The 24131-nt window shown below is 52.9% G+C and overlaps 8 protein-coding genes across 8 annotated transcripts; 4 read left to right on the plus strand and 4 right to left on the minus strand.

Annotated features, from left to right (window-relative positions):
* Nucleotides 1-2527: 2527 nt before the first annotated feature.
* Nucleotides 2528-5810, minus strand: CABS01_00224 (HEAT repeat protein; the record flags this gene model as incomplete). The annotated part of the gene is made up of 2 exons (XM_060533606.1): nucleotides 2528-5707; nucleotides 5757-5810. 2 exons carry the CDS (start codon nucleotides 5808-5810, stop codon nucleotides 2528-2530), a joined length of 3234 nt encoding a protein of 1077 aa, XP_060406120.1.
* Nucleotides 5811-6409: 599 nt separating this feature from the next.
* On the plus strand, nucleotides 6410-8256 carry CABS01_00225 (uncharacterized protein; the record flags this gene model as incomplete). Its single annotated transcript, XM_060533607.1, has 6 exons — nucleotides 6410-6754; nucleotides 6808-7052; nucleotides 7115-7385; nucleotides 7550-7578; nucleotides 7842-7972; nucleotides 8039-8256. The coding sequence occupies 6 exons, from the start codon at nucleotides 6410-6412 to the stop codon at nucleotides 8254-8256; spliced, it is 1239 nt and encodes a 412-aa protein (XP_060406121.1).
* Nucleotides 8257-8844: 588 nt separating this feature from the next.
* On the plus strand, nucleotides 8845-10590 carry CABS01_00226 (cytochrome P450; the record flags this gene model as incomplete). Its single annotated transcript, XM_060533608.1, has 6 exons — nucleotides 8845-9173; nucleotides 9228-9258; nucleotides 9323-9466; nucleotides 9519-9648; nucleotides 9709-10351; nucleotides 10413-10590. The coding sequence occupies 6 exons, from the start codon at nucleotides 8845-8847 to the stop codon at nucleotides 10588-10590; spliced, it is 1455 nt and encodes a 484-aa protein (XP_060406122.1).
* A 609-nt stretch (nucleotides 10591-11199) lies between these two features.
* On the plus strand, nucleotides 11200-11547 carry CABS01_00227 (uncharacterized protein; the record flags this gene model as incomplete). The annotated part of the gene is made up of 1 exon (XM_060533609.1): nucleotides 11200-11547. One exon carries the CDS (start codon nucleotides 11200-11202, stop codon nucleotides 11545-11547), a length of 348 nt encoding a protein of 115 aa, XP_060406123.1.
* Nucleotides 11548-13084: 1537 nt separating this feature from the next.
* Nucleotides 13085-14412, plus strand: CABS01_00228 (domain found in IF2B/IF5; the record flags this gene model as incomplete). The annotated part of the gene is made up of 2 exons (XM_060533610.1): nucleotides 13085-14065; nucleotides 14125-14412. The coding sequence occupies 2 exons, from the start codon at nucleotides 13085-13087 to the stop codon at nucleotides 14410-14412; spliced, it is 1269 nt and encodes a 422-aa protein (XP_060406124.1).
* A 677-nt stretch (nucleotides 14413-15089) lies between these two features.
* Nucleotides 15090-17616, minus strand: CABS01_00229 (uncharacterized protein; the record flags this gene model as incomplete). Its single annotated transcript, XM_060533611.1, has 2 exons — nucleotides 15090-17251; nucleotides 17325-17616. The coding sequence occupies 2 exons, from the start codon at nucleotides 17614-17616 to the stop codon at nucleotides 15090-15092; spliced, it is 2454 nt and encodes an 817-aa protein (XP_060406125.1).
* A 1169-nt stretch (nucleotides 17617-18785) lies between these two features.
* On the minus strand, nucleotides 18786-20053 carry CABS01_00230 (uncharacterized protein; the record flags this gene model as incomplete). The annotated part of the gene is made up of 2 exons (XM_060533612.1): nucleotides 18786-19277; nucleotides 19451-20053. The coding sequence occupies 2 exons, from the start codon at nucleotides 20051-20053 to the stop codon at nucleotides 18786-18788; spliced, it is 1095 nt and encodes a 364-aa protein (XP_060406126.1).
* A 2903-nt stretch (nucleotides 20054-22956) lies between these two features.
* CABS01_00231 (uncharacterized protein) lies at nucleotides 22957-23725 on the minus strand (the record flags this gene model as incomplete). The annotated part of the gene is made up of 2 exons (XM_060533613.1): nucleotides 22957-23019; nucleotides 23075-23725. The coding sequence occupies 2 exons, from the start codon at nucleotides 23723-23725 to the stop codon at nucleotides 22957-22959; spliced, it is 714 nt and encodes a 237-aa protein (XP_060406127.1).
* Between the last annotated feature and the right edge of the window lie 406 nt (nucleotides 23726-24131).

The raw sequence follows: 24131 nt of genomic DNA on the forward strand, positions 1-24131 counted from the left end.
ACAAGGTAGGCAGGTATTCTTCAGTTTGATGGACAGGCAATCGGGTATCAGCGTTTGATGCCGCGCACTCTGTCTCTCCCCCTGGGCCAGCTTGGGTGCAACAGGAGTGTACCAGTGCCATGGGGTCAGGACTCTGGCCTACCAGTCCCCGGCAACGCCGTCCTCCTAGTCCCGTTCTTCCGCATGGATGGCAGGTCGTACGTGAGGCCTAGACCCTAGACATCTCGGAGGAGGTGGACAGGACAAGCTTTCACCGATGATAAGACAGTTGGCCCCAACGGTACTAGAGCCAAAGCAGATTGGTTTAAGACCCTCGAGATGGGAGCGAGCCTGGGGGTGGTCCCATTGTCACCCGGCACGGCATGCGTATTGCTCGACAAGGGCAAGCCCATTCGTGTTAGCCTGGTTTTCGGGCGAAGCTTACACCAATTGGTAAGTGAGGTCGAGTAGATAGTGGTCGTCGTGATTGGCTCAAGCGAGTTTGATATCTTGGCTTCCTCGGCGATACTCTAGGGTCAATCATACCCCCGGCGGGCCTCCCCAGCTTCCTGAGACCAGCCATCCCTTGTTCCATACCCCTGCACCTGTGATAAGCTGGGTGCGAATTGTAGTGGTACAGATAAGGAAGGTAAGCAAAAGGTTGTCATCAAGGTATATGAGAGCTCCAAGCCCAAGGCTTCAGGCTTAAGGGTGGCATGCTTCAGCAAGCTTTGCTTCTGTATATTCGGCTTTTCGTTCCTGGATCTTTTGTCGTGCCTAGCTGTCATCTTGTTGGCGCTCCTTTGGCGTTCCAAATAGTCGGTGGTATTATTCAATTGACTTCGAGTACAGCGACTGCCGTCGTCGTGGCTTCAAAACGGCAGTGCTATTGGCTTCGGCCTCTAGACAACAAGTAGTTAGACAGTCCGAAGAAGTGCGAAGAGCATCTCTGTTGGATAGTGGTAAAGTCCTAGGCACGCGATCTTCGTACGCCAACAGACGAACGACCGAGTAAAAGGTTGCATGGCGCCGCCACTATCTGGCAAATAATTGCCGCATTCCTGTCGTCAGGCTCATTTTGTTCTAGAAGACTGTCCCATTTAGACCCGGGGGCCAGATGACTGACCAAAAGCCCCTGTTCATTGGATAGCAAGCAGGTGAGGCGTAGCGTCCCCCCGATGCGAACGGGTATGGCGCCATGATCTGACTCGGGACCAGCGCAACTAGTAATCGCAATGCTCGTGTCCGTCGCAATCTCAAATAACAATTGACAGCATACGATTTGTGTTATCGCGATGAGATGGGCAGCCCTTCCAATGTGAAGAGGTGGCAAGAAGTGATCCGACAGGATGGAAATCGAGGTGATCGTCGCCTGAGGTTCTTGGTCCCTTGGACGCCGAGACAAATCAAGCTTTGGCGACAACTGAACTTGAAGATATCATTGGCCGGCTTGAGGCCAAGCATTTGAGGGCATCTTTTGGAGTCTTGGTAATTAATTAGTCTTAGTTTCTTGACCACCCGCACTTCCTCTCCATCGCCCCGCCCCCATTCTGCTGCAGCACTTTTGCTCGAAATCGCGCCCAGACGATCCGGTGAAGCGTGCGGTTTCTAGCCTTGGTGCAGGTGACCGATACTGCATCTGGTAGGACCGTTCCCGCGAAGGATGATGCCTTCTTCCTGAAGAGGAATGTGTCATTTTGTCACCGAACCGTCAATTGCCTCTCGGTTACGGAGTACTCTGCCCTTACTGCGTAGTGTAAATCGAGTGTCGTGGGGATCTGGGGTAGACGCCCTCATTTCGCTCTCTGCAGAAACCTCCAGGCATCCCCCCGGAAGTCATGTTCGCGTGGCCCCCCTTCGTCCCGAATTGAAACAAGGGCTATGGAACACTTGATCTTTGCGCAAATTTGGCACCTTTGGTGAGAAAGTGTCTAGGTATGTAGTTATTGTGAAGGTGTGTTGTTTCGCTCGTCAATCACGGTTGGCGGCACCTGAGCGCTGTAATCATCGAGCAAAGCGCTCGTATCTCGCTGATCCGTCTCTACTTCCTATCATGTCGGATCACGGATCCATTCAGAGTGTTATCAGCTCTGCCCCCTGTTGTCGCAGTGGCCGGACTCGCCGAGAAGATGGGAATGGTGCGCAACCCCGCGTCAGACGGCAATCTATGTACTACGCGTTCTCTGTGCAGCTATCGGGCGTCCTGGTCCTGAGGCGCCAAGGTCGCCAAGGTCGCCCGAACATGCTTCCCGTGGTGCCATGCAGCTCAGAGCTGTCACATCTTCAGCTCCAGCCCCGACCTGTGATCGTTGTCATGCAGTGGAAGCCATCCCGGGGCCAATCTGGACTTTCTGTAGACCAAAATGATTCTAGCGCACTTCTAGCTTCCATTAAGCCCGCGGTTGTGTTCCTATTGGTGGTGGTTGGATAATAGTTGCTACCATGTGATCTTGCAGCTCCCATCGAACGATTCACAACTTGGAGGCTAGAGCTTTCTGCGTATCCGTAGCTACCCGTCGTGAGGGCTGAGATGCATGCGAGGCGAGCTTCAGCTCAGCGTCGTCAAGGATGCAAAAGTCACGCCGTTTAGTCTGGGTAGACTTGGGGCCTTGACCTGTCCCTGCTGGTACATGGCTAGCCAGACTGCATCACCATTGACAGCTTCCAAGGCGCGACGTGCTTCAACGTTTTGGCTAAGTGCTTCGCTCAACAGATCCAGCACTTCGTCGAATATCTCGGCGTCAAGGCGGACATGTGAAGCGATAGCTGTCAACATGCGAATCACGGAATCCCAGATCTGTGCAGATTGAGCGAATTTGCCCAAGCCGCCTGATACCGAGCCTTTCGTTATCTCTGCAGATTGATAGCTTAGCCGATCGCTTCCTGTCATGACGGGAATGACGATTCTCTGACTCGTAGTCCCGGCGGCCTGGCCTGGCCTGGTACTCTCTCGGTGCGTACTACCCTTACCTCGAGACTGGATAGCCTCTAGCTTTTTCTTTCGACACCACTTTCCCAGCCCGTCCCACCACTCTGTCTTGATTCTGGAGGCTAGAAAGTCTCCGGCGGTGGCGGAGAGCGCACAGAGGGCATCGCAGGCTGAAATGGTCACAAACGCCTCCTCGTCGTAGATTCGGGTGATCACCACCGGCCATACAGCATTGATCAGCGGCAAAAAAGAGTCTTCGTCGCCTGAAAGAGCTGGAGATACGGTGGCCAGTAGGTCGAGCAACGACTTTCGCAGCGTAGGGCTGGGTGAAGTAAGATAGTGCTGTGTCAAGCCGGCGATCTTCTCCAGTAGGGTATACGTTGGTGTCTTGGGTGGTTTCTCCTTTTCGACTTGGTTGTTTGCAGCGTCCTCGTCAATTCCTTCTTCCCCGCCGTCTTTGGGTTTCTGGTCCTGCGCACCCCAAGGCTCTTGAGGATGACTGTTGTTAGTTTCGTCGGTCACATCGTCGATCAAGGCTTCAGTCTCTCTTTCCCGTCGTCTCTTCAATAAATTGACAATGTCGTCAATTGTGACATGACTGCCGGCAGCCTTCTTGTGACTCTCTGGTCCATTTTGTCGGCCCTCCAGAAGAAGTCTGTCAGACTTCACGCCTTGTTCTACAACCTCCTTGAGCACTGCAAACAGACTTTCAACAAATACCGGGTACCCATGGTAGTTGTCTAAGGCTGCGAAAATGGAGGCCACAACGTCGTCGAGGTACGGCAGCAGTCGCGACCCGGTTAGGCGAGTGATCATCACCAACACCTTCGTGGACGCCGGCGATATATCGAACGTGTTGAGCCGCAGCGAGACAGAGTTGATCATATAGTCGACGTTCTCGATGATTAATTCGGAGACGCTCGTGTACCCACACGATACAGCAAGAACGTTCAAGGTCGTGATTGCATGCTCTCTTAGTTGTGAGCTCGCAGAGCCAAGGAAGGCTGTTGTAGGATATAGCACGTCAATGAGTTCTGGTCTGAAGGCTTCGCCTGATCGAGATGCTGCGAAGGCGGTTACTTCAAGTGCTGTGGCCTCTAGCCTCCAGTCGATCTCGGCCAGCTCAGAGTGTGAGTCGAGCAAAACGACGGCGAATGCATACAATTCCTGAAAGGTGGATTCGGAACACTCGCCCCCAGAACCCAGTGAAGAGAAGTCCAGGAGATCGTCGAGCTCGTTGGAACGAGAAAAGGCGGTCTTGAGGAGTTCAAAGCTCAGCCAGAAAGAGGCTATCTGAGAATCGCCTGACGAGTCCCTGGCGTGATCCAGCATTTCGGCAGCAAGCCTGGTCTGCTGCGAGGCTGGCCCGACGTTGGAAAGCAAGTCAATCATAGCTGACCTTGTTCCAGTCTGACTCTCCTCGCCCAACAGCACATTTGAATATTGTTTTGGAGTGTCTCCTATTCTCACAATATCTTGGTTGTACCATGAAGCGTCCGGCGTTGTTTCATCCAGGATCTTGCTAGGCTTCGCTCCGGTTATGAGAGATGTGACACTGTCCCTTAGAGCCGCCGCTATTGACTCGTCCAATAGTGAAGAATCCAACTGAAGGCTACTGACAAGAGCCATACCCTTCATCAAATTCTGGACGGCGGCCTGTTTCTTGCTTTCGTCGGCAGACTGCATGATCCTGGGCAAGCTGGTGATCCAATTGTAACATGTGACCTTCACGGTCTCGCCAAGTTCAGGATATATGATGGCCAAATCTTGCAGACTTGTACCGGTCAAAGACGTCGTTGGATGTGTTGGTGAGATGACCATGGCTGTCTCCACCAGTACGGAAGAGCAATTTTCCAGGGAGGTGTGACATTCGTCGAGAAGTCCAAGACAGAATGCCAGCAGCGCCTCGCGTACGTCTGTATTATCGCTTATTCGGAGTTTCAAGACTGTTGCCAAAGCCAGCTTGATCTGTGATTTTGTCGCGTTGAGCCATGATAGGCTCAGTACACCCCCTTGTTCGGCCTCCGGTGGAGTATCCGAGTTCAGTCTTGCGATGATGCTCCGGGTCCTGACATCGCCAAGAACTTTTACTAGCACCAGTCCCAACGACTGTATGGAACCGACCAAGACGCGCGTCTTCTCTCCCTGGGGTTTGGAAAGAAGTTTTGTCAGGCTAGAGACGATGCCCGGAATGAACGACGCAAGTGCGGCATGGTCCTTGATGCTCGTGTAGAAGCAGTTCAGGATACGCAGAGCTTCGAGCTGAATAGCTGACGTTCTTCCATCCGCTACGCATCCCAGAATTACCGTGATGGTATGGCCCAGAGTTGGCACCAATCTCTCCTCGGTCAGAGCTGTTGCTGCTGTGCTGGACGTTCCAGCCACAGTAAGCAAGGCAGTTAATGCTCTAAGCGATTCAAGCTCGGTTTCCTCGGGCACATTGTGCTCTCTCTCGCGGCCAGGTACTCCTCCAACGATGAAAGTGAGAAGTATCAGGAGCTGCTGCAAGATCTGGGGCGAGATGTTGGACTTCCAGCCGTGAATAATGATAACGGTAAGGCACTTGATGGCGAGCTCGATTAGGCGCTTGGGGTATTGATCGTGACTGCGGAAGACATGAGAGAGCGGGAAAAAGACGTAGTCGGCAAGCTTTGAATCCAGAACGTTGGCATCTCTATTGACTTGGTCGTTGAGAATGTGGTACAACTCGTCAGTCAACTCGGAGAGTCGTTTGAAGGAGGACGAATCTCCTTGTTGTCGGATTGCTAGCTGACTAATTGAGACACAGCATGGTTTGAGCTGATTGAATTGGTCAGCATATGATCTATACGTCCCAAGGTATACGAACCTGCTGAAAGAACTCATTCCGGGCTGGGTTTGCATTGGCGGGACTGGTCGCCATTACGAGGCAGAGGGCAGGTATTCCACGCCAGCCTCCAGCGGCGCGTAACTTAACGGCGGAGACGTATCTGATCTAGAAAAGCCTATCGTCGCGGTTTTCGAGAATATGACTGGCGTGATATTGAAGAGAGAGTGGTGAGGATTCGCGTGTCTACTGGTAGTTGAATGTGGAGGCTCTGTCGTTCACTTCGCAACCCAACTTTGACGGAGGAAACGCCTGCCTGAGATGACTACCTATCCTGAGAAAGATTGACGGTACGAAGTACATACCTTCCTAAAGTAGGCCCAATCGGGTGGCTTCCTTTCGACGTCCCTCGGTGATGAGCCCCACTAACAGCCGATTGTTCAGGGCCTTTGGTGGTTTTGGCTCGCTAAAAGGGAAGCTGGCAGCCCCGCAACAGCACATCAGAGCAGCCCCCACCAGAGCGCTTCCCCCTCCACTAGGTTACGTCAATTTCAATAATTCATTTGAGGACGCAACAACATCGCAAGACTCTCTGAATTTCTGATCAGCAGTCACGAAAGGAGCCTTCCGCTGAAACTACGACCGAATCTTGACGAACAGCCTGTCTTTGTCCGAAAGGGCCTCAGTAACTCGCCATGGCCCCGGCTCCTTTCTCTTGCACGGTGCATCCTTTCGATTCCCGAACCTCCCACTCTAGCGCTTATGAGATCGGCCCATCTGGAGCATCAAACGCCCTTCTCTTCATAGGAGGCCTCGCAGATGGACCTCATACTGTTGGCTACACCAAGGCCATAGCCAAGCATCTTGAGACAGCGGCACAAGACTGGTCTGTGTTTGAGATTCGGATGAGGAGCTCCTTTTCTGGCTACGGCTTTTCGAGCTTGAAGAACGATGTTGAGGATATCTCGGCGCTGGTGAGGTATCTCCGAGGTATCGGAAAGAAAAAGATTGTCCTTATGGGCCACTCAACTGGATGCCAGGTATACCGTTGTAGTAGCCTCGAACATTTACAGGACCCAACTAACCTTGGTAGGACTGTATGGAGTATACCAAGCACAAGGAGGACCCTGTCGATGGCTTCATCATGCAAGGTCCTGCATCTGACCGGGAGTCTATTGAAGACTTTGTCAAACCTGACTGGTTGAAGAAGAGCCTAGAGCACGCAGAGGGGCTGATTTCCACTGGAAAGGAGGCCGAAGCGATGCCCAAAGATCTAGTACCAAGCTTTTTCTCGACACCTATGACGGCCTACCGTTGGCACTCTCTGGCGGCTAAGGGGTAAGTAGCTATGATACTCCATCTCCGGGGTGAGGTGAATGAAATACTGATATTCATCACAGGGGCGACGATGATTACTTCTCCTCCGACCTCAAAGAGTCGTTCGTCTCCGAGGTCTGGAATCGTTTCCAGCAGCCCGTCATGGTGCTACACTCTGCAGAGGATGAGTTCGTGCCAGCCAAAATCGATAAGCAAGCTTTGATCGACCTGTGGAAGAAGACAAACTCCAATGTCCACGAGCTGTCTGGCTTGATTCCCGGAGCAAGCCACACTGTGAAGAACCTGGAATCCCAGCAGTGGCTTGCAGAACGTGTGGCTCAGTTCATCCAGCAAGTATGAAGTCAGACTCGGGACGGACCGCATGAGCCTCAGCATACCTTACCTTAGTTGAGAGGGGATATTTGTCTTCATTCATGGCCAAATACATTTAACGAGCAACATTCCCGAGATTGGTTCGAACGTGTTACACGAGATGACTAAACAAATACCGGTCTCAGCTCGGTCGGAAGCTTCCAAAGTGCCTTATGTGAGCAAGCCCGAGTTCCATTGACAGCACCCCACTTCCCCGGAATAGGGAGCGAGGTCGGCGATACCCCTCCGAGACCCACTTCATCGGGGTCACTGCGCCCGTGACGATGCTCAATGCAGGTCGCCGACCCCAAGTGGGTGGATTATGCTATCACGGACACCGCGAATACTTAATCCCAGGTGAGCTCGTAGCTAGACCAGCCCTTATCACATTGGTCAACATTCAAAAAGACTATCTCAAAACACCATCTTGACTTCCAGCTTCGTTCGGATCAACTCGTACACAACATACTGTCGACCCTTTGAACTTGATACCCGCACCGACATCTCCCTTTCACCAACACCTTTACTTTCATCCACAATGTGCTTCGGAGTCACCTGCTCGACTTGCTGTAAGACGACAACCCCAGTCTCGTAACATTCCGTGTAGTTTCATGAAAACTAAAAGTATCCAATAGCAAAGGCAACCTGGCGGGGCTGCGGCCAACACATCCCGTCGGCGCTGAGCAGCGTCCCCGAGGAACAGTGGTGCACCTGCACGCCCAAGGTCACCGTCAACGGCAAGGAGTATCCCCCGGCAGGCACTGTGTCGATTCCCGGTATGTCTTGGTTGACCGGCTTGTTTGGGGGCAATTCGAATGACAAGTCGAAGCAGGGCACTAAGGGAGAGCTGTGAGAGATGGAGGAGGGGAGTTTACCTGCACTTTTTTGAGTCTTGCTTCGAGGTTTGCTTGGTGGGCGAGTTTTGAACCGGGTGTATTAGTACGAGGTGGCGATCGGCGAGGCGTTGTGCGTCTCACGAGGTGATGTTGGACCCCGGCGGTGATGGCGTAGAAAAACATGAGTTGAAAATCAAATATCTGATACCGTACCGAATTCCTGCTTCACGAGAATACCTTGTGAAGTCTTTCCCGACGCATCCATGTCGAGCCTTTCCTCACAGGCTGTCGAGTTATGGAGGGGTAATCAGTGTTGACGCCCTGCCCCTCACGTCTCATTTGGGGTCCCTCAGTAGGTTGCGCTTGCCAGACCGCCCCGTTCTCGGGCTAAAGCACCCTATCGGCGCCGGCGCTCGACTGGTCATTTACGAATCGAAACCCTCTGATTGACCAACGCTATCGGGGCCCGGAACGGAGCTGATAAGAGGAACCGGCGTCACCCATGATTCGAGAGACCTACCTTACGCCCCGAACCTTTGACTCATTTTGCCACTTTTCAGAACAACTACGTACGTATCATGGTGTAATAGTGAAAGGCCTGCGACATGTTACTCCTTTCTCCCGTCTTTTTGGGAGCAGCATTCTCTGTCCTAGCTTTGACGTATGTCATTCGCTGCGTCCTGTCCCCGTTGTGGAAAGTTCCCGGCCCGAGGATATCCGCCTTCACTTCCCTCATTCTGAAATGGCATGAACTACAAGCAACCAGGACGAAGTACATCCATGCGCTCCACCAGCAATATGGACCGGTTGTCCGAGTCGCACCAGACGAGGTCTCATTTACATCGTACGAAGCCGTCAAAGAAATTTACTGCTCTGGAGGCAGCGGTTATGACAAGACGGAGTTTTATGACTTGTTCAAAGTCTATGGACGAAGGTATGGAAGGCAAACTTATGTTGGTTGGGTAAAGCAGAAAGCTTACAGTACTAGGACTATGTTCACAACGTTGAACAAGGAAGATGTAAAGCCCCCCCGGATGAAACTCCAGTCTGGGGTAGAATAGCAACTTACAACATTTGTTCTAGCATGCGAAGCGCAAGAGAATAATTGCGGACCGCTACGCAAACAGTAACGTCCTGCGACCTGTACCTCTAGGCGGAATTCAGGAGAGGTCACAAAAGTTTATCAAGTTGTGCGAGAAGTCCGTTGGCAAGAGCCACGACATATTCGTACGTAGACCCCGTTTCAACTCTCTGGACGGTTGCCTGACTGCGTTTGCAGATGAGTCTTCACTCATACGCCTGTGATTGCGTCACACATCACCTGTTCCATCCGTACGGCAGTAATTGCCTCGAGGACGAGGCGGACGAGGAAATGATGCACCAGGTTGCTGCTGACGACAGCCTGCAAAGTGAGTACACAGCCCAACATGCCTGCTGAATGTACCCAAGGTAGACTGACGATAACACAGACCGCCTTGTTCAGCACTATAGTCCCGCGCTGCACAAGCTCCTCTCTCGATTCCTGTACTTCTTCGCCAAGCCCCGCGAGACGCCCCTCGCCGACACCTTTGTCATCGAGTCCAGCAAAAAGCCCGACCCGGCGGCCTTCACGCTCCTGAGCCGGCTCCACGACAAGGCGGGCCAGGGACTGGACCAGCTCGACGTGGCGGGCGAGTGCCTCGACCACATGGCGGCAGGCATCGACACGACGGGCGACGGGCTGTGCTTTCTCATGTGGGAGCTCTCGCAGCCGCGGTCGCTGCGTTTTCAGGAGACGCTGCGACGCGAGCTGAGGGAGAACCCGGGGGTCGCGTTCGACAAGTTGCCGTTCCTCGATGCCATTGTGCAGGAAGGGTTGCGGTGCTTCCCAGCTATCCCGATGTCCCTGCCGCGTTATGTGCCCCAGGGCGGGCGGGTGATTGACGGGTATGCCATCCCGGGGAAGACTACAGTCAGCTGCCAGGCGTATTCCATTCACCGCATCAACGAGGAAGTGTTCCCGGAGCCAGACTTGTTCAACCCTGATCGGTGGATGGAGCCAACGGGTGACGCTGAGAGGAAGCGGCTCATGTTTGCGTTTGCCAACGGAGGCCGGGGATGTGTTGGCAAGCAGTGAGTAACCCCCATAATCCATCCACAATGAGATCCCATCTGCTAACAAAGCACCACCAAGTCTGGCGCTCGCCGAGATGAAGACTCTGTTGACGGATATTTACACCCGTTACACGACGCTTCCTGAGACGTCAATGGCGGAAGAGTCGATGGCCATGTCGGACCAGCTCATCTCCTCGCGACCCCTAGGGCAAAAGTGTTTGCTGCAGTTTGTTCCCGTTGGCGAGAAGCGGGAATGATGGGGTTCTCGATGGGAGGAACGGGAGGATTTCAAAGGTTGCATAGTGTGTGTTGCATTTGGCGCGAAGGGTATGGACGGCATTGTTGGCACATCGCGTCTGGGCGTTTCTGTGAGTGTTTGATCATTCCGGTACTGGAGCACGGGTAGGTAGCGTTTGTGGCATCTGGGTTCTGGGGCAGGAATGCTGAATCAGTAAAAAAAAAAACGTGCCTCGATAAACGAGACAGCTTGGCAAATGTGGTTGGGTAGGCATGGTCCCTATAGACCTAGAGGGCCAATACCAAGTCACATCGTGCCAGAAAGATTTCGTGGTGATTCATGAATGTATGTACGTCGTTGTGTAGCGTCCCTGTGTGGTCTTGCTTGGGAGTTCACTGGGACCACACACATTTACTGCATACGTGGACAAGCCAGGCTTTCCGCTGCCAACTGCCCTGCTTTTTGAATACATCCATCCATAGCTTGCTTGGCCAAGGCAAACTGCAAGTCGAGTGATGACTTGCATGGCAACGACTGGCTCGGCTTTGTGAGCCGGCGTTAGGCGAGGCGAGCGAGCAAAAGCAATGGCGAACGGTAGGCTGCATGCTGCAGAGACTGGATCCACCTGATGGCGAAACGGGGAATTCCTAAAACCCATGTTAGGTGTGCCTACTCGGCTAGGTATTCTCTTTTGTCGCTTATTTTTAGTTTTATGTTGCCCGTCCCTCTGCTTGCGCTGCTACGTGCTGCCCCGGATCCTTTGGAAAGCTTCCTTGACCTTTCCCGCACAATTGCGGTGCGAATTGCGCTTTCTCGAAAAGCGGGAAAGACCGTTGATTGGCCCGTGCCCGGCGCGGAGCCGTCGCGGGTTTCCCCCTTTAAAATGCCAATGGAACCAGGAAACGGCGCCAGGCCTTTAGGCTTTCCCATCCCTTCGCTGTCTCAAGTATTGCCTGATGAAGGCAGGAGGTGTTGAAATAATCATGAGAGAAACAAACGAGTATGAAACACTCTTGAGGGTGCAAAGAGCACAGAGAGAGGAAGAGAAGGCAAGATAATTGGGGTCGCTGTTGTCTCGATGCCTTGTAATATCCAAATGCCTACTTTGGGTGCCATGATGTAAGACGACACATAGCACAGCAACGAAAAAAATTGAGGCCAAAGTTCAAAGAAAGGTCGGGAAACACGCAAGGCAGCAAGTGGAACTGGCTGCCCAGCTGCGTGTTGCATCCTGGACACTGGACTGGCCCGGTGGTGCCGCGGGGCAGGCGAACGAGCGAACGACAACCTCAAACTCGGATTTAAGGCTCGCTGGTTGTTCTGAGGTCCATGTCTGACAGAACGGCTCCAGGGGGTTCTTTGAGTGGTGGCGCAACTCTGACAGGCACGAGGCAAGGGCCAGCCAGCCCGCCAGATTCCCCGCCGCCCCCAGCGCCCAAACCTTGAGTGTCCTTTGGGGGGGCGCCTTAGTGAAGGAGGTGCTGGGGAGGCGATGAATTCGTAGGCAAGCGCTCTAAGGGAGGTCCACTTTATTATTCCTAGGGATTTGTATTTTCATTCTAGGCATTTCTTTCTGGGACTTTTCATGTGTTTCCGAACTTCCTGTCCTGCCGCCGCCACCTCTACTCCGTACTACCACCAAGAAGGCCACCACCTCCGACTCCACCTCAGCCTTTTCCAAAACTCTGCGCTCACTGCCCAGTCATCTCCGTTTTCTCCTCTTCCCACCACCCACAAGAAAAAAAACGCACAAAACCCTCCGCTCGGAGATCCATTCGAGCACATCTCGCAATTATCTTAAACCCACCTTTTCGCAATCGCAGTTCACCGCCCTGCTTAGGCATCTCTGCATCCTCGCGTCCTCCGCGGTAAAATCTTCCAAAGCGTACAAAACCTCTTCCCACCTCCACCCCTCTCTCTCCTGAGAACGTCGCCACTTTCCACCACCACCACCCAACACCTCGCCATAAACAACCACAGTATCGTCAACAATCGCCAGTAGCATCCTCTCTCGCCGCGTTCCCGACCACCGAGTCTTCTTCCGCGAGAGTTGAACATACAACACCACCCTCACGCGGTACAAGCCACATAGCAGTTTATGTATCAGCACGACAATACCACCGTCTTCAGACACTTCGTCCCCAAGCTGCAATCATTTCGCATAGCGAAACCTTGTAGCCCCAACATCAGTTCCGTTGGCTGAAATCTCCGAACCCAGAGGAGTTCATGAATTCTCGACAGCAAAGACGATCTAGTCTCGCTTTACCCTATGTTCATCAAAAGAACCCTTGAGCATTGAGTCCGCCTTCTTGCTCCCTTACCAGCTTCCTCGCCAATCAGTCGATCCTATACTATCACGACCTCCGGCTTCTTCATGCTACCCGCCCGTCCAAACGACAGCACTACCAGCTTCGCATCCCGAGCCTTTTAACTCCAGATCCAATCAACCCTCCTAAATCAAAAATACTCTTCCAAGACTCTTCTTCAGTCCACCTACTACCAATATCGCAATCATGGCTTCCCTCATCAACGTTCGTCGCGACGTCAAGGACGCTTTCTATCGCTACAAGATGGAAAAGATCGTCACCAAGATTGAGGGCAAGGGCAACGGTATCAAGACCGTTGTCGTCAACTTGAGCAGCGTCGCCCAGTCTCTCGCCCGTCCCGGTGCCTATGTCATCAAGTACTTCGGCTTCGAGCTCGGTGCCCAGACCAACGTTGACCCCGCCGACGACCGCTGGATTATCAACGGTTCCCACAACGCCGCTAAGCTGCAAGACCACCTCGATGGCTTCATCAACCGTTTCGTTCTCTGCAAGAAGTGCAAGAACCCCGAGACCGACGTCAACATCAAAGACGGTCGCATCCTCCTCGACTGCAAGGCCTGTGGTCAGCGTTCCGAGGTCGACCTCCGTCTGAAGCTTAGCGGTTATATCCTGAAGAACCAGCCGAAGAAGGGCAAGAAGGACAAGGCCGAGCGCAAGGCTGCCCGCCGCGCGAAGGCCAACGGTACCAAGGAGAACGGACAGGGAAGCGGAAGCGGCGGAGAAGGATCCGACAACGGCTCCAACGACGCCGACGACCAGGATGTTGGTAGTGATGACGAGTTGGAGAAGATGAAGAAGGAGGCTCCCGAGATTGACCAGTTTGAGACCCAGGAGCACGAGTGGGCCGTCGACATGAGCGAGGAGGCCGTCAAGGCCCGTCAGGCTCAGCTCCCCGGCGAGTTCAAGCAGAAGCTCAACATGGGCGATGACGAAGACGAGGATGGCGAGGCCTCTGGCAGCACCGTCTACGACGAGTTTGGCACCTGGATCCAGGACGAGGCCACTGCTAAGGGCAGTGTCGACAAGGTCGACTCGATTGACATCTTTGTCAAGGCCAAGGAGCTTGGTATCGAGACCAAGCACCGCTCCGTTTTGGTTCTGGTGCAGACCATCTTCGACGAGAACATTCTCGCCCAGATCCCCAAGCGCGCCGGCATGATGAAGCAGGTATGTTCACATCGTTTGGACCAATGGCTCATGACCCCTTGACTCACTTCATCTCCTAGTTTGTTACCTCTGAGCGCCACGAGAAGGCTCTCCTCGGTGGTACTGAGCGCCTCATTGGCCAGCTCGCCAAGGAGCACCCCGACATCTTTGACAAAGTTGTCAAGATCCTCCAGTTGTACTACAACCACGATCTCCTCAGCGAGGAGGTCGCCGTCAAGTGGGGTACCAAGGCCAGCAAGAAGTACACCGACCTGGCCACCTCCAAGAAGGTCCGCAAGGCCGCCGAGCCCTTCATCAAGTGGCTCGAGGAGGCCTCGGAGGAGGAGTCTAGCGAGGAGGACGAGTAAATGCGCATCTGACGGAGAAATTGGGAGACGTCATTGGCATTTCGGAGTCAATGACTTTTCGTGCCCAACATTAACTTTGAATTCGCATATCTTTTCTGGGCAGCGTTGCCAGAACAGTCCGCTCGTTTTCTTTCCCCTCGGTTCCCATCTCCATTCGGCGACTGAGCGTTTCCCTTAACCTGGAACATCTCTCGTCGGTGGACGGGATGTCGGTACTTAGGTAGCACACATCTTGTAGACTGCAGCCATTGGCAAATCATCCACTCTCACTCTTTGACCGGCACCTTTGTTTCAATGTTTCTTGATCTATCTACGTCAATTTCTGGTGCCAAGCTTTTTGTCCTCCAGCTGATGTAGAACTCGGGTGAAAGCTGCAACGCCCCGCGCGCCTCCCGTGCGGGTAAAACAGTCTAGGCTCGTAAAACTCAATGTCTCTTCAACCCGCAGACTCCCCCCCTTCCCCTCCCAAGTCATTGTCAAATAATGCATTCGCCAAAGTCCACAACCTCCTTATTGGGGAAAACGCCCCAATATGTGCAGATCACCAAGATCTGTCGGTTCCAAAAAATTCTACCAGCTGCTGTCAAATACCTCCCGCCAGCCGACCACCCTTCCGCTTCTACTGCTGCGGTATCATTCAAGAGCTCCCCCTGAGCTCGGCTTCGCCATAATCACCTCTACCATTGGTCTGCCGCACCGCCTGTCGATTGCGCCAAAGTCGGATCTCCCCAAGGAGGGACGTTGGTGTCCCAGGCGCCTGGCATACTCTTGCTGCTGCTCGAAGTCTTACTCATCTCGGTCGCCGTCGGGCCGTAGTTGACTTCGCCGCTCGTGGTCTCGGGGCCCCATCCGGCACCGCCGCCAGCCGAAACCCATTGATCAGTCTTTTCCCTCTTGCTTCCCGAGCTCTTCTTCGACGAGTGGGAATTGTGGGGGCTATTGTTGGTCGTTGGGCCAGCGTTGTTGTATGTAGTCCAGGCCGAGTTGCTGGCAGTCGCCCACGCATCGCCCTTGGACGCATTCCTTGAGCTCTTCTCATTTCCGTTGCCCTTGTTGGATGAGTTACCAACGGGACTGTTGGTCGAAGGCCCAGCGTTGTTGTCCCAGCCAGCATTGGTTGAGGGCGGCGGTGGTGAAGTCTTCTTCGACTTGCTAGACTTGTTCGAGTTGTTTGACACTTTACGCTCCGATCCTGAGTAGCCAACATTGTTTCCCTGGCCATCCCAGTCCGTAGCAGCCTTGGCTTGACCGCTAGTGCCTCGATTGCTTCCATTGCCATTTTGGCTTTTATTTGACTTCTTCGAGTTGGAATGATTCGATCCGGTTCCCCAGTTGTTGCTGTAGTCGCCTCCAGACTTAGCCCAGGCATCGGCTGACTGGTCATTGGAGGTTCCCCATCCATCCTTATTCGTATTGTCGGTATTGTCCCAAGTGTTACCATTCATCGCCGTCCAGCCGTCGCCACCAGAAGTTGTCTGGGCATCGTTGCTTTGAGTGTTGCCGGGTGTTCCCCAAGCATCATTGGCCTGAGCAGTATTCGTGGTGTTCCACCCACTATTGCTTCCACTGCCTCCAGTCGCTCCCCAAGAATCATTGTTCGCATCCCCAATCTTCGTCCAGCCCGAGTTGCTTCCCTTGTTACTTCCCTTGTTGCTCCAATTGTTGCTTCCCTGGCTTTTTGTGGGAGTGTTGCCCCAAGCAAGATCAGGATGCTGGCCACTGCCCAGGGGCTGCCAGTCTGTGCTCTTCTTCGATCCCCAGGAATTTTTGCTTCCATTTTGCGATCCATTTTTGTTAGGAGTAGACTTTTTGCTGAGGTCGCTAGCAAATGCAGCCCATGGTGTATTTGGATTCACTGTCAAATTGATGTTGATAGGAGAAGCAGGAGCCACGTTATTGGGACTCGCTACCTTTGCCAGAGGCGAAGCAGCCTTGGTTTGTTGAGGACCAACGTTGGTATCCCATCCTTGTTCCTTATTCTTGGCACCTGTCGTCGATGCTGCGTCTGCTGGAATGGCCCCCGACATAACATGCTTCGGAGATCCCTTTGGAGAAAGACCTTTAGGAGACGAGGGACCCCACCACGGCGGCATCTGCATTCCCATCTGCATCGGGTCGACTGCTGCCATGACTGGCGGTCCTCCAGGCATACAAGTGACGGGCATAGAGCCCCAGGGAGACTGGCCCTTGAAGTGGTTGTCTCCGGGGTTTGAGGGATTGGCGAAACCGTAAAAATAGGGGTTCTGCAGAGGATGGGGGACGCCCATCGGCAAAGGAGCATTGTTTGGATCGCGAGCAGGATAGAGCAAGCCGTAAGGATTGCCGTAGGCTGGTCCATGATAGACTCGGACAACGCCGTGCTGAGGGTCGTGGAATGCGTTGGGTCGAGGATCTTCGACGCCCTCAATGGTATGCTCAACTTGAATGACCTCCGCGCGAATGGGCATTATGAGATTGGGTCGGCGTAGGTGAGGAGACAACGCCGCCTTGGGCATTACTTTCTGAGGCTTGTCGACTTTCTTGGTCTCGTTCGTCTTCCCTCCTCCATTCTTGCTTCGGGCTTTCTTGACTGTAGGACCGACGTTGTTGGGCTCGGTATCGGCTGGAACGGCGCTTTCCTTCGTCTTAGATGACTTTTTGACATTGTCCTTCGTCTTTTCTTGTCTCTTCTTCTTGAGAGGTGCCGGCGTCTCCTCCTCAGTCTCATCTGTCTCACTTTCGGACGAAGAATCCACTACCTTCTTCATAGCTGCCTTGGCACCTCTCTTCTTCTTCTTCGACTTAGCTTCCGACTCAGATTCGGATGTGTCATCTGTCTTCTCCGATTTCTTCATGTCTGCTTCCTCCGTGGTTAGTTTCGTCTTCTCCTGATGAATTTCGATACTCATGCCCGCACTGGATGTTGGTATCACCTTTGGACTTAGCTTCTGCGTCCACAGCCTTCAGCGCAGGCTTTGACGAGGCCTGTTCAAAACGGACCTTCTTGGAGCCGGGTCCCGAAGAGTCCTTGCTGCGATTGGCGCGCGGGTATGTGATCTTGACCGTATCCTCCTCGGATTCGTCGTCGGTGGAAATCTCGACGCAGATCCGCTGTCTGCTGCTGGACTTCTTGCGTCTGCGCCTTTCAATAGAGTTGCAGTATTCCTCGACGCTGACGCCAAGGGCCCACTCGCAGAGAGTAGAGCTGCGGGCGTTACGCGTCATGGTGGAGGTTGACTACCGAGATGCTGTCAGTGGGAGGTTCTGTACTGTGGATGCAGCCCGATCGTCAACGAATATTGCGGAATCCGCCTTCGACTAGTTTCTTTCTAGAGAACTTTCAGGAAGGGAAAGCACAGAATTGGGGTGGTATCTCTGCATTGATGGGTTCATTGGATGCAAAAGGAGGTGAATCCTGAATACGAAGGTAGGTGAAGCCAGGTCAGAGTGACTACCTCGCCCGCATTGGAAGGAACTGCCCGACTTCTGTACCTGCCCAAAGTAAATCACCTACTTTAGGTAGCCAGTACTACTGGACTCTGAAAGTAAATCACATGCCAATCATCCAATAAGAGTACAAATAATAGTAGGCAAAAAAGAAAGGCTCCAATTCTCTTTGGACATCATGATCTCAAATTCAGAGAGAAAAAATTCCCTGTCACGCTCAATCATACCTTACAGACTTCTTTACAGCTAAATAAACCCACTCATTCGTATCGCTTTGAGTTTTCACGCATGCAAAATAATCAGGCAAATGTGGCGTCTCGAAATCACTCTTATGGGATTCGCAATCTACCTAGGTTCAGGTTGAGGCATCCACCCTCTTCCGAGCCATCGTCAAACGACCCCAGGAATAGAAATATTGGTCTACTTCCAAGCCACGCATTGAAAGCTGCCTCCAATTTCGACCTTAACCGCAACTTTGGCGGCCTGGGCGAGAGCATTCTCTGGCATGTCGACATAGGAAACCATTGACTTTATCCTCCTCTCCCTTTCATCCCATTCAGCCCAATCTGGTATCCGTATTGTCCTTGGGCGAATGACGTGGACAACTCCTTAAAGCAGACAGATTATCTGCTCTAATGATCGTCCTAATATCTTGTCAGTTGTTGTAGCTTTGCCATAGATTGCATGCCTTACCTGACGGTCTGAGGGCCAATGACGGATTAGAGGGGTCTGAAGGGCAAGTTGCCGGAAAGTTGAATCATCTGCTATGATCAGACATGGGGGCCTCCTCATTCCTTTTCGCATACTCACGAGGGCATCTTCTCCGTTTCATCATTCACCCCAAGATCTTCCAAATCATCTCGCTGCCCGTTGACGCTGTTTGGAACGTTAGCAATTCATCTCGTTTCCTTCTAATTGAGGTGAAATACCTATGATGAAGGAATACTTCAGTTGGGCAAACGGACGGCGTAGAAGTAGCCCTCGTTGGTGACATACCAACGGCAATCGCCAAGGTTGTCAATAGTGAAACGATTGCGCTGGGTCCAGTTACCATCAACCTCTCGAACGGGATAGTAGCGGGATGGGTCATCGTCCGCAGGCTTGAAGTCCTGGGGCTCGAAGAGACCATTGGAATAGGCAAACTGGGCCTGCTCCATGGCGACCTCTCCAGCGGTCTTGCCATATCCAGTGACGTCCGGAGGAAGATTGGTATTACCTGGGAAGACGGGCATTCCACCTCCGCCCATGTTGGGAGGCATATTCATACCCATGTGGGCACCCTGGAACATGGGAGGGCCACTAAAACCGGCGGGAGGAGCCTGAAGCATGATCGGAGGGTGCATGCTCATGCCCGCGTGCATAGCAGGCTGTTGGGCCATGATGATGGGAGGCTGAGGGGGGGCCTGGCCAATGTAGGTGATGTTGTTGGTGGGGGACTGCTACAATCTCAAGTCAGCAAACTATTTCTCGAAACCTTGGGTGAGCTTAGTGAGATGAAAATGAGGCGGCTAGATGAAGCAAAGAAATCCAGGTGCCCGATGAATCACACAAGCCGCTCGGCTCAGGAAGCAATCGCAGCGTATGTGCGCTGGGCACTTGCATAATAATGAACAACAACAAGAGGTGCGCCAAGCAGAACTGGAGTAGGCTTCGGGGCAACAAAAGAGGCCACTGGCAGAGCCTGAGCATGAGGGAGACCGACGTGATAGACTGGAGGCATTCCGTTGTCGAAGCGAGGCACGTAAACGTGCTGCATGGGGCCGTAGGTGGTGTCGGGAACCGGCGGCTGGAAGTGAAGGCCACTAGTAGGCGGAGCGACGTTCTGGTAGTCGGCCATGTTGACGTAGGGAGGCGCGGTAAGTCCGTACGGGTTGAATTTACCGAAAGGCGCGAACGAGTTGGTCTCGGAGATGTAGGCGGGGTGCAAGGTGGAGGGTATGAAAGGGTTGAGGTGTGGGTGAGCAGCCTGACCGAAGGGTGTGGGAGGAAAGTGATGGCCAAGATTGACTGAGGCAGAGGGATTGGTTGAGGTGTGGAGGAAAACACCGCTGTCTTCACCCACGTCGCTTTCGTGGGTATTGAAGGCAGGAGCGGTCGAGGTGTCGGTTCCCTGGGTAACGGGGAAGGAGGCACCTGGGTTGCTGCGGTCCTCCGTGAAGCGCACCTGCCGCGGGCCGGTGGTATTGGCAGTCGACTTGCTCTTGGGAGACTTCATGGCGGATTTGCTGGACTCGATTATATATTGAACTCGACGCCGAATCCTTGTTTCTAGAGTATCGAGGTCGTTTTTGTTTCGATTGGTGTATCAAACTCGGAAATCCAGGGGTAGAGACCAAATGCCAGGAGACGAGACTCCTTTATCGATGGAGGGCTTTGATGACCTGAGACTTCTCACCTCATCACAGTCTTGGGTGAATTGATAGAAAATGAGGCTGATCAAAGAGATGTGAAGGAGAAGAGATCTGAAGAGCGGTCCAAGGCGAGAACTCAGCCAGATCTCTTCACCCAGCCGCATGAAGATCCACTGCGGCTTGAAGCTTTTGGTATACCAATGACCCGCTCCAGTGATGTCTTGGCCGGCTCTTTGTCTCTGAGGCCGAAAGACAAGAAAAGGGGGCAGGTCATTGCATGATCTTCCGGGGGCTTACTAGAAAAACGGAGGGAAATAACGGCAATGGTTGGGATTGCAAGAGAGGGTAAAGAAAGCAAAAGGTATCCAAGAGACATTCTACTTACAACATCTATAGCGTATCTCTGGCCATCCCAGCCAAGGCGATAGACAAGTGGCGGATCCTCGTTGTCGTAGTGTGCCTTCGAGAAAGGCCAAAATCCGCACATGTTGACGTTGCCTGGAAGACGAGCAGTCGGGAAGATTCGAATAGTGTGCAATAATGTTGCTTGAGGATTCGGGTCCGAGGACGGTGGTGGTAGGAGTGAAAGATGAAGTCAGTCGGGAGTGGGGTTTTAAGCAGCAATCGATTGCGACAGGTTCGTTCCAGAGGCGGTTTCTAGGTCCTTGATCTCGAATGGCGCTTGGGATGGTAATCACTGATGATAAATCTGGCCCTTTTGCATGCCTTGATATTGAAAGAAGACCGCATCTTCCTTGGAATTGATATCGGGTACATAGCGGATGCAATGCGACAACGCAGTTCATTAATTATCAATGTGAGCCTCACGGCAATATAAAAAGACAGAAACGCAGGTGCCAAACTGGCCAAGACATACGAATATCCAACTCCGAAGCACAATCGATACTCGCGTCAACACGTGGCTGAGCTACCATGGGGCGAGCGAACAAGAACAACGCGCAAAATCCATCAGCGGAAATCCTCAGGCCAATCATTGTCTTCAATACCTCCGTCAAAAGAAGATTCCAACAGTCTGTCAATGTCATGAGGAAAGAAGCCGTTTGCAGCGAACATTGATGCCAGAGGCGCAAGCAAAGGTTGGCCGACCAGTTGCAGGATTTCGGGCAGCTGCTTGATCGATTTGCGCTGCCACAGCTAATGAGCGGTTAATCCCAAGTCTTCGACCCGAAACGCGATGTGCCTGACTTACCTTGACCAAGCCAACTGTATTTTCTTCTGCTTCTCCTAATCTATTCATCGTATCAAAGGCATCTTTGCCACCAAGGTCATGCGAGGCCTTCTAGTTCACTGCAATGTCAATACTTTGTTGGGCGTCGATCCTCGCGTAACTCCACGTATCATTCATCGTGCCAAGATGATTGAACCAGGTCGGATACGTCCTGGCGATGGCGATTTTGGGGGGATGCGGATCCGGCTTTGATATCATAAAGTCGCCGACTTTTTGTAGGAAAGTTTACTTGATGTTCTCCACGCTACCGCCCCGTTTGATGGTGGCCTCGTAATCATACACAGACATTGTTTTGATGAAAGCTTCGAAGTCGGTCCACACCGGCCAGGACGACTTCTGGAGGATCGAGCCGCCATTCCTGTCAAGGTATATCAATACGACGTGGGAGGACTCGCTGTCGATCAGAGAGGAATTACTCAGGCAAAACATTTTTACTCGGGAAACTTCCTGGATCTAAGAAATGGAAGTCAGCAGGGTTTTTCACAACGAAAGTTACGGATATTTTTGAACCTTTTCCTCAGGAAGAGATGCAATGCCCGCTTGTGGTTTCCAATGTCATCGAGCTCGCTTGGAGGACTAAGACCTTCAGTACCATCATCGCTGCGAGCTTAATCGTAGGCACCGTAGGCATCGTCGGTCTCATCGGTCTCGCCGATCTCCTGCGACAAACATTCGTACAAGACCACCAGCCCATCATACGACAACGACCGAATCGTTGGAGACCGTGTTCTCGGACGCTGAGAGATTCGGGGAGATAGCTTGTTTCTCTAGGTAGTGGCGACGAGGTATCGTAGGGAAGAAAGCGTTGTCCACCGACTTCGTTGTATACGTGAACCCCTATTGAACCTATATCAGATGTAGCGCGATCGAGATGCTTCGCTCTAGCTTGTATATTGTCCAGCTCAAGATCGATCAAGCTTGTCGCGAGTTGCGGATGTCTTCATCTTCCGCGGTCGTGACCGTAGCTGATAGTGAAAAATAACTTCACGTCGAGTCTATCACGCGATTTCAGGTGAAGCAGACATAATAGAAATGGTATCTAGCCTGCTGCATCTCCATGCTTATGTTTTCCTGCGGTATGGGGGTAGCGATGAAAGGCGATCGGCAGCCTGAGGAGAGCCTGTACTAGTTAGATGCTGCTCAGGACGTCTCTTCCATTGCCATCAGGCTGGCAGGCCAGTCCAATATGGCAACAACCGTCTAGGACACTTGGACGTAGAAGGAACGTGTAATGTTGTTCTTTTTTTGACAGGTACCGAACGCCCACTTCCACCCAGTGATGCGGTCTTCTAATGCTCCTTCCTAAATACTGTACACGGGTCCACTTGAGGAGAGATCGTCCGTCACAATGCCCAAGACTCCTCTAAGGCGCTCTAAATTTCCTTACTCAAACAACAGATAGAAGAAGCTCGCAATGGCGAGCATCATCGTCCACAGATCCAACGTGATCCATGGGCATAATGAATAATCATTACTGGCGGGTTTCAACGGGGACAATTCGTCAGGTTATGTCGTAAATTACAAGGTGGCATGCTCGGAAGTAATAGGCTCGGGGGCAGAGAAGAAAGTACTGCGGACAACCTGCGAAAACGATTAGATATGCGACGCCAATATACTTGTGAAGGCGGCAACTTACAGCCCAGGCACCGGCCACGGAGGCCACAACACCACCGGAAATCAACATGGGCCGCACACCCCTTGTGCTCTTGAAAACCATTCCACTAAAAGCGCCAGCCAAGATCGTGTTGGCAGAGTCGTGCTTTCCCCTGAAGTAGCCGATACCCGCGTTGAAAAAGTTGTAGGTAATGGCAACGACACCAGCGGAGTTACCCAGGAAGGGGCCACGGCGAGTGACGGCGTTAAGCACTGAGTTAAGTCGTAGCTTCGGCGGCTGGTTGGCTGATCTCCTCAGACCCTCTTGCAGTCCCCAGGCTCCTCCTATCGACAAGGCTGCCAAGTATGTGACTCCCGTTCCGTAGCAAAGGTCATCGGTGAAGCCTCGGGAGGGGAGGGCAGACTGGCCAGGGACATCCGCCAGAGCCGCATCTTCGAGAGAAAGGTATTCGAGTGTGTCCTTGTTCAGTCCAGAGAGGGGGTGTAGTTGCGCGGGGTCGGCAAAGGATGAGCTCTGAAGGAAAGACTCGACGCCAGATCCTGCTGAAGGGTCGAACTGTGCTGGGGTGTTCTGGAAGGTGGTTGTAGGTTCGGGGGCCGGTGAAGACTGGGAAGCACCGGCGTCCTTCTGAGAGGACTTGCGACCAGAAAGGGTATCCCAAAGCGACGACATGGTGAAGGTTGTGGACGTGGCGGATGAATGAAGCCGGGGATCGGAGTTGGACAGTGGACAGGAGATGTGGGCTTGCAGGCCGATGATGGAAGCTGTCGAAAAAATTTGGGCAGACCAATCGCGACTTGGCCCGTGCGTTCAGAAAGGCAGTGGAAAGTGACGGATACAGTTGCATTGGCACATTCAGATGGACTCCACTTATCCGGCCATCTTTCGGAAAGCTCAAGTCCAGATTCTCCGGCTTACCTCATCGCCGCAGTTCTTTTAACCTTCGTGTGATGAGTCAGCAGTCGCCAGAAAGTCGACTACACTGGTGCTGGCACGTCAGGTAATACACCAATATCCTTCATTTGCCCCGAAGCTGGAGCAGCCTGTAAAGGCGGTGCCCACAGGTACTGGCATGGGG

The sequence above is a fragment of the Colletotrichum abscissum genome, assembly GCF_030869225.1.
Source record: "Colletotrichum abscissum strain IMI 504890 chromosome Unknown Scaffold_1.1, whole genome shotgun sequence".
NCBI lineage: Eukaryota > Fungi > Ascomycota > Sordariomycetes > Glomerellales > Glomerellaceae > Colletotrichum > Colletotrichum abscissum.